This window comes from Hippopotamus amphibius, chromosome 8 (genome assembly GCF_030028045.1).
Source record: "Hippopotamus amphibius kiboko isolate mHipAmp2 chromosome 8, mHipAmp2.hap2, whole genome shotgun sequence".
NCBI classification, from domain to species: domain Eukaryota; kingdom Metazoa; phylum Chordata; class Mammalia; order Artiodactyla; family Hippopotamidae; genus Hippopotamus; species Hippopotamus amphibius.
In genome coordinates this window covers 97,149,565-97,163,038 of record NC_080193.1, presented here as the reverse complement: position 1 = coordinate 97,163,038, position 13,474 = coordinate 97,149,565, and the positions used below count along the sequence as shown (strand labels likewise).

The 13,474-nt window shown below is 39.0% G+C and overlaps 1 protein-coding gene across 1 annotated transcript in view; it reads left to right on the top strand.

Moving 5' to 3' along the window:
* Positions 1–7,835, top strand: part of PTH2R (parathyroid hormone 2 receptor) — a 98,060-nt gene extending 90,225 nt beyond the window's left edge. Inside the window, exons 10-13 of the mRNA XM_057746050.1 lie at positions 1,525–1,619; positions 4,527–4,665; positions 6,303–6,344; positions 7,440–7,835. Coding sequence (XP_057602033.1) covers positions 1,525–1,619; positions 4,527–4,665; positions 6,303–6,344; positions 7,440–7,835 — 672 coding nt within the window. The remainder of the gene's footprint in view (positions 1–1,524; positions 1,620–4,526; positions 4,666–6,302; positions 6,345–7,439) is intronic.
* The last annotated feature ends 5,639 nt before the right edge of the window (positions 7,836–13,474 follow it).

The following is a 13,474-nucleotide window of genomic DNA, read 5'->3' as shown; positions in this document are numbered from 1 at the left end:
CCAGAGAGGAACAGAGTGGGGAGGACGAAATGGGTAAAGGGGATGGATAGAAACTAACTTTTGGTGGTGAGCATGCTGTAGTATATACAGAAATCGAAATATAATGTTGTACACATGAAACATATAATGTTATAAACCAATGTTACCTCAATAAATAAAAAATTAAATTTAATTAAAAAATAAAGATAGTGGTTAAAAATTCACAATACAGACTCACATAGACCTGGTTCAAATTCCAGCTGATAGCTGGGTAGCCTAGGGCAAATCAGTTAATCTCTTTGAGCTAGAGTTTCTTCATTCATAATAAATGGACATAATAAAAATGCCTGTCTCATATTTATGCAAGCATTTAAACTAGAGAGTGTTCAATAACTAGTAGCTCTTATTAGCCTGAAAACATCCTTCTTCCACAAGTTCACAGCACAGCTCTGTCCTTCCTCTAGGGTGTGGGGACTCAAGAGCCAGCCCCCAGTTCTTATAGGAAGCTGTGAAATTGGTGAGAGTTGCCTCTGGGGTAGTCAGTGGTAGGGTGGAAAAGAAGGTGGTGGGAATTAAGGGGTGATGCAGGGGATCAGCTAGATTGGGTAATGGGGCACATGAATCACCCAATAACCACAATTCTCTAAATTCCAGAAATGACTGAAGACTCTGCAGGATAATTGATCCCCAGGAATGCAGAGTTGATGGGTCCTGTCTTCTAGCTCTTCTCTGGCATTAACACAAACCCACTCTTGGCAATCTACATTTCCATTTATTTCTAAGTACTAACACTTCCTGGACTGTAGACATCTCCCTGAATGAAGGGACCCAAGGGGTTTGGGCTTCCATCTCCATATGACCCCTGACCTAAAGATCTCTTCTTCCTCTTCATTTTGGACCTCTTCACTGATCCTTGAGGCCCTTGGACACAAAATGTCTTATTCCACCAATACCTTCCCCCCCACCCCTTTTTAAAGCCAGAACTCGATTATCTCTGGTCTGGTGGTGCGCACGCCTCAATTTAATTGCTTACACTGGGACCTTTTCTTATACAGCATCTAACCTGGCTTTTTTTATTTTTTTAAAACCTTGTATACTTCACCCCATGTTTTTCATACATCATAAGAGAGACAACATCTCCAAACAACCCTATTATTTGTCTCCCTAAAATAGATACAGAAGCTGGGAATTTATTTCAAAAAGGGCAGTCAGTTACATTTATATAATAACTATTATCCTTTATCAGGCCAGTCTGCCACAGAGCTTCATCTGAACTTTGGTTTGGAAATTCCACATGGATTCTGGCACATTATCCTCTGGTATTTCTAGTTTCTAGTGCTGTTGAAATTTTCTCTCTTTGTGTTTTCATGAGGTTATGTCAAGAATCACTATCTTTCCAATATCTTATCTCAGATTTCCTCATTCACATTTACAGAATGGGTAATTTTCAGTCTTTGAATACAAAGAAGTTCAATTTATGTAAATTTTTACAAACAACTTGAAGACTAACTTAATAATTCTTTGTAATATTATCTTCTCTTTCAGCTGAATTTTATTCTATTTCTGAATACAGTTAGAGTTCTGGCCACCAAAATTTGGGAGACCAATGCAGTTGGACATGACACAAGAAAACAATATAGGTAATTCCAGGACAGACATCCATCAGAGGAAATATTTTGGTTACTATTTAGAGTGAAGGACAGATATCAATCTGCAATGTCTCTAACAGACTAAATTGCAAATGTGTATTCTTGTTTGGTTTAATTGTGTTATTTATCAGAAAAGTATATATATTTTGGGAAAATATTAATAACAACAAACCTTCCCAATATGTTTAAATTCTAAGCATATTTTTAAAAACCTGTTCTTAGCAATTGGGATTTTACCATTAACTCTGTAACCTCCCAGAAAATCTCTTGTTGATGATCTTGGCAGACAATTTTACTTGCCTTCTTAAAATAATATGTCATAACTGAAAAAATCAAGAAAGTGTATTTGCTATATTGCTTCCAATCTTCCCATCAAATTGACACCTCCCAAATATTGATTTTTAAGAACTTTCTAATGTACTGATTGAAGGAGGTCTATTATTCAGTCTTTGCTGAAGAAAAGGACAAATTAAGTATTTATAATCATTCTCAAACTATCTCAAGAATGTGTCCGTTTCTCCCAATGATCATTTTGGAAGTTCCGAATCCTTTTGGAAGTGGCTTCTATCCAACTGAACATATACACCCACTAGTCAGGTGCATGTGGATTAGTTTTTATAATCTCCAAACAAGAATCTGTTTCCTTCTGCCTCACATTGTCATGAAATGCTGTCTCAGACAAAGAAAGGAAGAAATCAGTCAGCACTTCAGTCTTCTCTTACAAACGTTCTCTAAGTCCTTTGTGGAATCATTCCCCTTCACCATGAAGGCAGCATTTACTGTCAAGCAGAAAAGACCATAGATACAGATGGACTGAAGTCTAGAATAGGATACATAGTATGAACAAACCATCAGCTGCTAGCTCCACTTATTTTCAGTATGCTGCAAGTGGTAGTATTATAAATCATGCCTAAGTGTTTACAGTGAAAAGTCTATGCTATATTAGTATAACTTGTCTCATGTCGCATCCCTTTGGTGAAGACAAAGTTCAAAGGGTGATAGAAAATGGAAAATGTAAGTAGCCTTTCATTCTTCTTCATAAAATGAAAAAATGCAGTGGTGTTTGAAAGCTACTTATTTCTCTAGTTCTGAATGAAAGCTACTAATTTCTAGAGTTCTGACTGATGTGAAATTATACTTTCAGTAGAAAGTTGCTCAAGAGATTTGAGAAAATTTGGAGAGAACAAAGAGTGGATTATCTTTAAAACTAAATAGAATAGACAGTTTATTTCCAAAAAGAAAAATAAGTAAGTAGGGAAAGAAAGAAAGAAAGAAAGAAGAAAAAGAAAGAAAGAAAGAAAGAAAGAGAAAGAAAGGAGAAAGGAAGGAAGGAAGGAAGGGAAGGAAGGGAAGGAAGGAGGAAGGAAATAAGGAGGAAGGAAGGAGAGAGAGAGAGAGAGAAAGAAAGAGAGAAGGAAAGGAAAGGGAGGAAGAAAAAGGGAGGGAGAGAGGGAGGGAGACAGGAAGGGAGAAAGAAGCTCAAGGAAAGACTTGTGAGGAAAGGAAGAAGGTTACGGTCGTTTGAGATTACTGAGGCATTAATGATTCTTGGAGAAAGAGGGATATTTGAGAAATGAAATGAAGAAGCCAGATTTGGCTGTTTCTTGGATAAAAAATGCAATCCCTCCCCGCCCCCGCCCCCCGCCACACACACAGACACACACAAAAAAACCCCCCAAAAAACCAAACCCAAACCCAACTAGAAAATGATGTGCTTGGGTCATAGCTTAGCTGTTTATTCCTACAAAATGAATGACCACAAACTTAGTGGCTTTAAAACAACACACTTGCTATTTCATGGTTTCTGTTGGTCAGGATCCTGGGCCTGGCTTAGCTGGGTCTTCAGCTTCTGGGTCTCTTACAAGGATGGAATTGGGATGTCAGTTGGTTGGACTGGGGAAGAATCCACTCTTAAGCTCACATGATTGTTGACAAGATTCATGTTCTTGCTGAGTGTTGGCTAGATGCCACCTCTTCTTGCCACATGGGCCTCTCAGTAGAGCACCTCACAACTTGTTTCATTGAATCAAACAAGGGAGAGAGTCTGCTAGTAAAATGAAAGTTACAGTCTCATACAACATAGTCACAGAAGTGGCATCTCACCATCTTGGCCATAATTGATTGGTTAGAAGTAAGTCCCAAGTCCTGCCCACACTCAAGCAGAGAGGATTAACAAGGATGTAAATACCAAGAGGTCAGGAATCATTAGGGGCCATGTTGGAGTCAAGCCATTGTATTGGAAACTGATTCCTCTAAATACACAAGAAAATGTATATGAAGAGGCAGTTAAAGGAAATAAAGTCACATAGCTTAGTTTGTAAACAAACAAACAAACAAACCTAGAACTATAGATAACTTGAGATAGAATATTTGGCAGAGAATATTTAGGGAAGGCAAGAGGTATTGACCACATGTAGCTCATAAGAAAATATGAAATGATAAGTGAAGATCCAAGTGTAAGAAGAGACAAGGGAGTAGTTGGTTCTAAAATGAACAAAACAAGCCAAAATGCTGCCACTGAAAGTAAAGACAGTTAATGGGGATGGAGGTGGTACCTCTTTAAGTCTCAGACATAGAAGTTAAAGAAGACTTTGGACAGAAAAAAAAGGCATTTCATAATTTTATGAAAAAAGTATCCTTTAAACAAGAAGAGCAGAAATGAGATTAGAGTGATTTAGGGGATCGTAATCATGGGACATGAGAATACACTACCTGATTTAGTATGGAATTGACAGGAAGAAGAGGGAGGGGAAGAAAACTAGCAGAAGCAGTGGATCCAAAGAGATGGGGAAATGTCAGCCCCTGGTAGCTCTGCTAAGCTTTATTTTTTCCAGCAAACTGTCTCTGTGGAAAGGCACTCTACGTTGACTGATTAAAAGGCTTTCCATTCTCTTCCAGGAAACTCGCCAAATCAACACTGGTGCTGGTGCTGGTCTTCGGAGTGCATTACATCGTGTTCGTGTGCCTGCCCCACTCCTTTGCGGGGCTTGGATGGGAGATCCGGATGCACTGTGAGCTCTTTTTCAACTCCTTTCAGGTAGAGAGTGCTGCTAGTAACTTGATTCCTGTATTTTGCTTTTTCCCTTTCTCTGCCCCTCCCTCTGGCTTTCAGGTACCTGTCTCCCCAGGGCCAGAAAAGGAGCTATTTTCTGGCACCTGCACTTTTCTATCCTGCAGAGATCAGGTTAACCTCTGACCACAGTAAGAGCTGTTTCTCACAGTCAAGCTTGGGCTATGAGACAAGAAAGCACATTATTGTAAAGTATGTGACACCTACAGAGCAGGAATCTGTGTGTGTGTATGGAAAGTCAATGAAAGCAAAAGTAGGGATAGGCAGGGGAGAGGAAAAAAAGGGAGAGACAAGTAAGAGGAAGAGGTTGCTTCCACACACTTAATCTCATTTGAAAACAGAACACCATCATCCTTACGTGGAGGGCTAGATGCCTCCCAACTCTTCTTGCTACTCATTTGCTGCCACCTCCCACCTTCAATCTAGGCCCCATACAACAGGCTGAAGAATTTAAAAAATAAATCTGATACCGTCACTTACCTGCTGAATGTATCCAGAGGCTTCTCATTGCAGTTAGAATAAAATCCTAATGCTGTTTCCTGGTGTGCACAGCTCTATGTGGCAGGGATCCTGCCCGGCTGTGACCTCACCTTACACCATCCTCCCTGATGCGCACTAAGCTTGAGCCACGCTAGCTCTTCCATAATTTCTGTTCCTCAAGGTCATTCCTGCCTCAGGGGTTTGTACTTGCTGTTGCCTTTGCCTGGAATGCTCTTCCCCCTAATATTCACTTGGCCTGACTTCTGAATCTCCCTCGTACCAGTTTAAATGTCACCCCCTCAGGGAGTGCCTTCCCCCTTTGATAGATCTTCATTCTTCTCTTTCAACACCACTTGTTTGCCTGTATGGCCTTTATCTTATCATCTTACATTTTTCTCCTCTGGCTATTTGTTTATATTTTAAATGTCTGTATTTCCTTTTAGAATGTAAGCCCTAAGAGAACAGGGATCTTGTCTGTCTTGATGAAATTGTTTATCCCTGTCATGCTGCTCATTTCACACTGTATAAACTCAGTAAATATATATTTTTAATATTTATTTATTTGGTTGCGTCAGGTCTTAGTTGCGGCATGCGAACTCTTAGTTGCGGCATGCATGTGGAATCTAGTTCCCTGACCAAGGGTCGAACCCAGGCCCCCTGTATTGGGAGCATGAGTCTTACCCACTGTGCCACCAGGGAAGTCCCTCAATAAATATTTTTGAATGAGTGAAAAAAGTTTCCTTGTGTTTTCACCATATAAAACCATATGTCTGTAGTTTCCAGCATTCACGGTGTAAAAATTTCACTTACTAACTATGGGATGTTCTGTGATCCTGGAGTGGCAACACATGAAGTGAATGTAATAGAAATCAGTTCTTCGTGTATCTTGGAGTGTTTTATTTAGTTGTTTGGTTCAGCTGACACCAAGGAAAGCTCTCAGACAAATTTCATGTATATTTAAGGATTTGGAAATATTAGGAGAGAATAATTTGTATACTTTTCTGGAGGAAGCGTTAAAAAAGAACCCAGGTTTTCAACGTATGCATTGTGACACAAGACACTTGAGTGCTGTGATCTTCATAATTAAAATTAATTAATTAAAAGATTCTATTTTTCTCCTCCAGGGTTTCTTTGTGTCTATCATCTACTGCTACTGCAATGGAGAGGTAAGTTTGAAGGAACCCCAGACCTCCTGCAGGTCTAGCTCCGAGTAAGCTTGTAAATGGCCATCACAATGTGACCTGAATCTCTTTAGAATCCTCAGAGGTTATGGGACAGAATGGGCAGGCAGAAGGGTGATATTTTAATCATCAATTATTTTGAGAAAGCAAGAATTGATGTAAATAAGCCAAGGTCTTCCTCTTCCAGCACTTTTCAATATCAATTCAGTTGCAAACCTTGATATCAAAAACCTAACTTACTGGGATGCAAATTTGGAAGGACTGTGAACTTCATATTCCAGTCAATGCTTCAACTTATGGTTAATTTCAAGTTCTATAAGAAACTCAAATATAACTTTCCCTGGGAATAATCTATTAGGACATTTTGACATTTTTTAAACTACACGATGGAGATGGGACAATTTCAATTCATTTGGGAGTTGGCTGGAGAGAAAGAATGGTACCCATCTTTTAGATGACATCAGCTTACCAGGTTTCCACTGCTTCCCATGTAACTCTGAAAAAGCTCCCTTCTGGAAAGTTGCAATAGCAGAGCTGAATCTTTAGCAGCAAGAATGGAAATAAGAGCCCACCCAACTAAGAATGCCTTTGCAGTGCCCACTTTTCACCATCCAGTCCTGTGCTCATTTTCCCTCCTTGTGTATGCTTGTGCAGAGCAAGGGTGTTACAGTTACGTTTCTAGCTGAGTACCTTCCATGCCCTTCTACAGCCTCAGTTGGCGTTGTTTATCCCCTTTTCTCTTCCAACCTCGTGTCCTTTTTCCCTCTCCCGTGAGTCAGATGTTTGTATTGTCTGCATTTCAGTATGTACTACGTACTGCACCATCTGGGGTTGGTTGAATCCACCAATGTGGACCCCAGGTATAGAAGGCCAGCTGTGAAGTCATAGGGGGTTTTCAGCTGCATGTGGTGGGCAGCCCTAACCCCTGCGTTATTCAAGGGTCAACTGTATACATACAGTTCTTGGCACACAGTGGAACCTTAGTGATTATTACTATCATTGAAATCAGGTCAGACATCCATCTAACAAGGTTGCAGGGTCACATGGTTTCTGATGCACAATATGGTCCTTGCGGTGTAGGTTCAGTCTGAGGTGAAGAAGATGTGGAGTCGGTGGAATCTCTCCGTGGACTGGAAAAGGACGCCCCCATGCGGCGGCCACAGGTACGGCTCCGTGCTCACCACCGTGACGCACAGCACTAGCAGCCAGTCGCAGATGGCGGCCAGCACGCGCATGGTGCTCATCTCCAGCAAAGCGGCCAAGACAGCCAGCCGACAGCCCGACAGCCACGTGACGTTACCCGGCTACGTTTGGAGTAACTCGGAGCAGGACTGCTCGCCACACTTGATCCATGAAGAGACCAAGGGAAGTGACGAGAGGCAGAGAGATGAGATTCCAATGGAGGAGTCTTCCAGGCCGTTAGAATTCAACCCAGACCCCGAAGGAAGCAAAGGAGAAAACGAGGATGCTCTGTGAATCAACATCTGTGTCTTTAAGGAGCTGGTCCATCTGGTTGGGGCAGAGGACCTGCATCCCTTTGCCTGAGCCCCGGAGCTGGACAGTCAGGGTTTGAGTGTTCACAGACTTTTTCAGGCTCCATAAATTGGCTCCTGTAAATACTAAAACCACAAAAGGAGAGATGTCAGTGGAGTAGTTGGTTACCTTATTTTGGCATCACATTTTCTTCTGCATTGATGTGTGGTACTTGTTCTGTGATTGTTCATTTTTCTGTTACTTTTGGGTAGAAAAACGTTTCAGTTGCTAGACTCTAGTTTTCTCTCATAAATTTCACTCTAAATATGATAGAGATCATTTAGTATGTGCCATTTTCCTTCCAACAATTTAGTATTCTCTTTCTCACTCTAAGGGACTTCTGTCATTGCATTCATTTTGCCTGTGCATTAGAGCAATTGGGGTCTGAAAACGTACCTTGAAAGATTAAAGATCTCGGAACAAGTACACACTGGAAAACCAGCTGACTGGACTGTGTGAAAATAATGTGTGAGAAACTTGCTTCTTTCTAGGAATAAGGAAAATTACTCAAAGAAGAATGTTGCACATATTCCTTCTTTTGAATGTCCCCTCTATGACTAGCCGGATCTCAAGTCTTCACTCTTTTGTAAACCTTGGCACGTCACAAGCTTTTCTTAGTCAGTTAGTTTGTGTGTGCAAACTGATTTTAGGTTTGTATTCATTTATAGTGATAGTCACACTGCATCTGTGGTTGTTGTTATTGTTGTTTTCCTTCTGTTACTGTATTCCAAATGGCATGTGGGATAAATTAAAAGTTTGTTTTAAAAATACATTTTGGGTCACTTTTTAAAATGTTCTCTTGGCATCGAACTTTGTTTTGGGGAATCAACCAAATGTCCCTTCTCCAAATCTCCAGAGATCAGCATGGAGCCCCAGAACTTCACTGAGCTTGAAATTTCACTGTACTGCAGTGGTGAAACGTTTATTGAGTGCATGTTAGGTACCCAGCATCTTGTGAGGTTTTTTAACTTATTTAATCCTTACCGCAAGTTATGGAGTCTCATTGCCAGTCCCCCTTTTTACAGATGACAGCATGACTCACAGAGATGGGATGACTTGCCCAAAGTCACACAGCTAGTGATTGAGAGAACATGGTTTCAGACACAGATCTACTGACTTTAAGCCCCATGTTCTTAGCCATCATGCATACTGTTGCCAATGTATAGATTGCCCATTCACAAAAAATTCAGTTAATTCCTTCTGGGTAGAGAGTGCTTTAGGAACTCTTATTGCAGTATGGTCTAGCCTCTGACCTTCGTGAAGTTTCCCCTCTAGTGGGGGAGCCAAGTGCACATAGGAAATGAAAACATCAGAGAGCAATGTGTTTTTAGGTGAAATGACACAGGTCAAGCTGATCCATCTAATTTGGTGAATGATTTAAATGTTGAATCATTCTGTTGAAAAACATCACACTTTTCTGCCATGTTCATTCTTTCCTTCCTCCTCTGTGCCATATAGAGGTCATTTCCTTCCCATCCTGTTTACAAAGGTGCCCTTGTGCATACTTAATTCATTTGTTTCAGTGCTATATTGTCACATACTAATGCTGCCTCCGTGTTAGGAGAACCATCATGGGCTGAGTCAGAGATTAAGTTCAATTCCATTGCTACCTTTGTGCAAGGCTTTAGAAATCACTTACCTTTCTTTGTAGTTCAAGTTCCTTAACTTTAAAATGAAGATAATATCTGCCTACCCTAGAGAAAACGTTTAGATAATAAGAGATATCACATATTGAAAGCACTTTGTAAAATAAAAATTCCATACAAATACTTGGTTTAGGTTGTTATTACATTATTGCTTAAATTAAATTTCATTTAAATTGGGGTCTTTTATGTCTCCATACAAATTAAAAATATTTTGTTCCAGTTTTGTGAAAAATGCCATTGGTAATTTGATAGGGATTGCATTGACTCTGTAAATTGTCTTGGGTAGTATGGTCATTAGAACTCACTTTCTTACCAGCAGTTATTTCATTTTAGAAATGTAAATATTTATATGGTTGAGTTTACTCAAAATCTGTAGAAGACATTCTCATCTTTCCTAAAGTTATTAAATATTTTGGTTCATGAGTTGGATTCCAATTTTTTCCTGTCTTTAGGCCTGCTCTGCCTATGTCCTCCACTCTTGGACCCTCTCTCTGAGATACACAGGGAGGCAATTGTTCAGGAAATCTCTAACCTGCTCTTTCCGGGAAGTTCTAGGCTGAATAGACAGCAGTTTAGAAATAACATAGATAAACAATTAATATATACTGGTTTGTTTTAGGAACTGAGCTCAGTATTTTCAGTATATTTTATCATACAGTCTTCATCACACACTATGATACAGTTATCACCATTTCAAAAACATCATGCTAATCAGCAGTTAGGTGTTTTGCTCCAGATCAAAGTGGCTGAGCCAGGATTTGAACCCCGCTCAGTGTGACTCCAGGGCCGCCCACGTGGCCTTTTTTTTCTTTCTTTAGCAGAGCCTAATAGTATGCCAAGTCAATGAGGAAATAAAAAGGATTTAGTTTCAACTACTTTGATGGTAGAATTACCAATAATTATAGGAATGTAGTTTATCATAAAAGCATTTTTATTGCCCAGTATTTCGTGAATATCAAAATAAGAAAATAACTTTTGAATCTAAGCTTTTTAAAAAAGTTCACCCAAAATATCTAACTCAAGTTTTATAAAGATCTAAATCCTATTTTTTAAGGACATATGCATACTTTGTTTCCTGACAGTTGGTATGTAAAGTAGTATTTTGTTAACATTTTTATTTGATGTACAGTAAACAAGGTAATTTTCCCTTAATGTCCCACAGAGAAAAACATAGGAACTGAAGTTCATTAAGGTCTTTTTCGGAGATAACTTGCATAACAAGTATCAGCATACCTTTTAAAGTAAAATAGATTACAAAGTGACAATTTTATTTACTAACCAAATAGCTGACCCCTGTTTTCCTAAAGTCTTCTTTTGGAATTAATAGTTAAAATTTATTAGTATAGTCAATCATTTTGACTCACAATAATGACAATTTTATGATTCAACCTATATTGTTATTGAAGGTAGTAATATAATAAAGTCAAATTATTAAATGATAAATTCAACATTAAGTATAAAATTTTTTCTCTTTGATCCCTTCTAAAAACTTACTGACCTTAATGTAAGAGCAAATATTTACATTATAAACAGTAAGAAGAGATAAAATAAGAGAAGGTCACATAATTAAAGGCACAAAACATGGAAGAGTGTCTCCAAAAGCCCTGACTCCTAAGGAATTCAGTTATTCTTCACCAGTTAACATACAATGCACCAATCTTTGCATATGCTATGGTTCTTAGTTACTTATTTTACAAATGAAATCCCTGTTTTTTTTCCCAGAGAAAGGCTGCAGATCATGTTTTCTTTTGGATTCTTCAATCCTGCTAAAAATAATATGCGCTCTTATTATAAAGTATTAGTCTCATTAAGTGCAACATCAATGACAAGCCTATCACAGGAAACATAGTTTTAGTAAATATGTAAAGAGGAGGACCTGCTTCCCATGGTGTATTTCATTTCTGAACATGCAATATATTTTTAAACATAAGGAACATTCTTTTTATTTTCATATTTGGCACATAGATTTCCAAGCTATTAAATAAGTGTTTCTATGCTGTGTACATAGCTAAAGAGTCTTGATAATATCTAAGTCTTATTCTTAAGCTGCCTCATGAGACCATGGAAAATTTGCCCACGTATTGTTGCAAAGATGACTTTAAACAACTTTACCTTTAGATTACTCATCTCTCTGGCATTTAAAGATAACTTTTATTTAGGGTTTCTATTTATTCACTATTATAAAAGTCACTCAAAGCAATGGCAGTATCTATAAATTGTGCATAGCTGGGTAAAATGGTAAATATCTTTATCTCTCACTGACTCAATTTAATGCTGTTAGAATTTAAATTCAGCCCCTACTTAGACCCTTAATCTCTTCCAAAATCATATTTCATTTGGGTAGCCTATGTGGCTCATTTTATTAATGATTTAAATGGCTATATAGGAAAACAAATTTAGTAGATGAGAATCTAATTTTGTGTAACTTTTTTTTCCCCCACAACTCTAGCACATAGGGCAGATTCTTGATGACCAAAGACATTTCCAAAGTCTGACCGTGACCTCCCCAGAGCATGGCAATAGAGCTCAATGCCTCAGGAAAAATGCCAACCTGAGCAGGCAAAAGGCAGGCATCCCCAATTCAGCTTACTTGAGGGGCACTGGCAGCACTTCCAATTCCACTGCAACTGACAACCAGAACATCTAACATTTTCAAAGCTACTGTAACTTGGGAAGAATGCCTCAATAAATCATAACATGTCTTTAAAATAAAAAATGGCAATGTGTGATTTAATCTTGCTGGATCTTGTTTTGGTGTCTGACTCTGGGCTGAAAAAACTAAGAAGGTTTTCAAAGGCTTTTTTGGCACACAAAGGAAAGGTCTCCTTAAAATAACACTACTTAAGCAAGTGCTATTTCCCTGAAAAATCTCATTTTGCCTCAGTTTAGTCATAAGAAAAACAGACAAACCTAGATTGGGACCTTTCACAGCGTACTAGCCTAGTACTTCTCAAGACCGTCAAGGTCATGAAAAGAGAATAGACGGAGGAAACTGTCATAATCAGAGGGGCCCGAGAGACAAGACAACTAAATGCAATGTGTACATGTCAATCTCAAACTCCCTAATTATCCCCGCCCCCACCTGGTAACCATAAGCTCGTTCTCTAAGTCTGTGAGTCTGAATTCTGTTTTGTGAATAAGTTTATTTGTATCTCTTTTTTTTTAGATTCCTCATATAAGTGATATTGTACGATATTTCTTTCTTTGTCTGATTTACTTCACTCAGTATACATTGCTATATTTAAAATGAATAACCAACAAGGATCTACTGTACAACACAGGGAACTCAGCTCAACATCTGATAAAGGATGGAATAAGCCTCTGTGGAGGTGGTGATCTCCCTTCCCGTGGAGGTGTTAGGGCAGAGTGATAACCAGCTGTTAGGAGCTGTAGAAATATTCATGAACAAGGAAAGAAATGTTTAAGTAACAAAGCCTCTGCCCTCCTTTCTGTTTTTCTTATTCTGATCAGAAATAGCAGCTCTGTGTATATCTAAATAACATTCAAATAAAATAGTAGGTTTGAATCTAGCTATGATTGATGGCAATTACAGGATTCAAAGAAAGATACTGTAAAGAGCATCTCGTGTTTGCTGCCCAGCATCTGTTCTCTTTCATTCCGGTAATAATACCCCAAATTTCCTTTGGGAAACCACCCCTCCCCCATTCTCAGGCTTCAGATTTGGATGCGATTGATGCCACTTGTGACTCCCGGGAGCCACCTGTTTGGTTTCAGTGAAGCACCTTCTTTCTTCTGGCTGGTTACTAGGTTGGTGATAGGGTGTAACTGAAAAGAAATAGATTGGGCTCTTGGGGGAAAAGAAGCTCACCCCCTTATTGAAGCTGCCGTCACACAGAGCTTGACAATGGAGCTGGCCCGGAAGAAGCAAAGCTGATGCATGCATCCTGGTGACACTGTTTTTGGTAAGAATCCCTT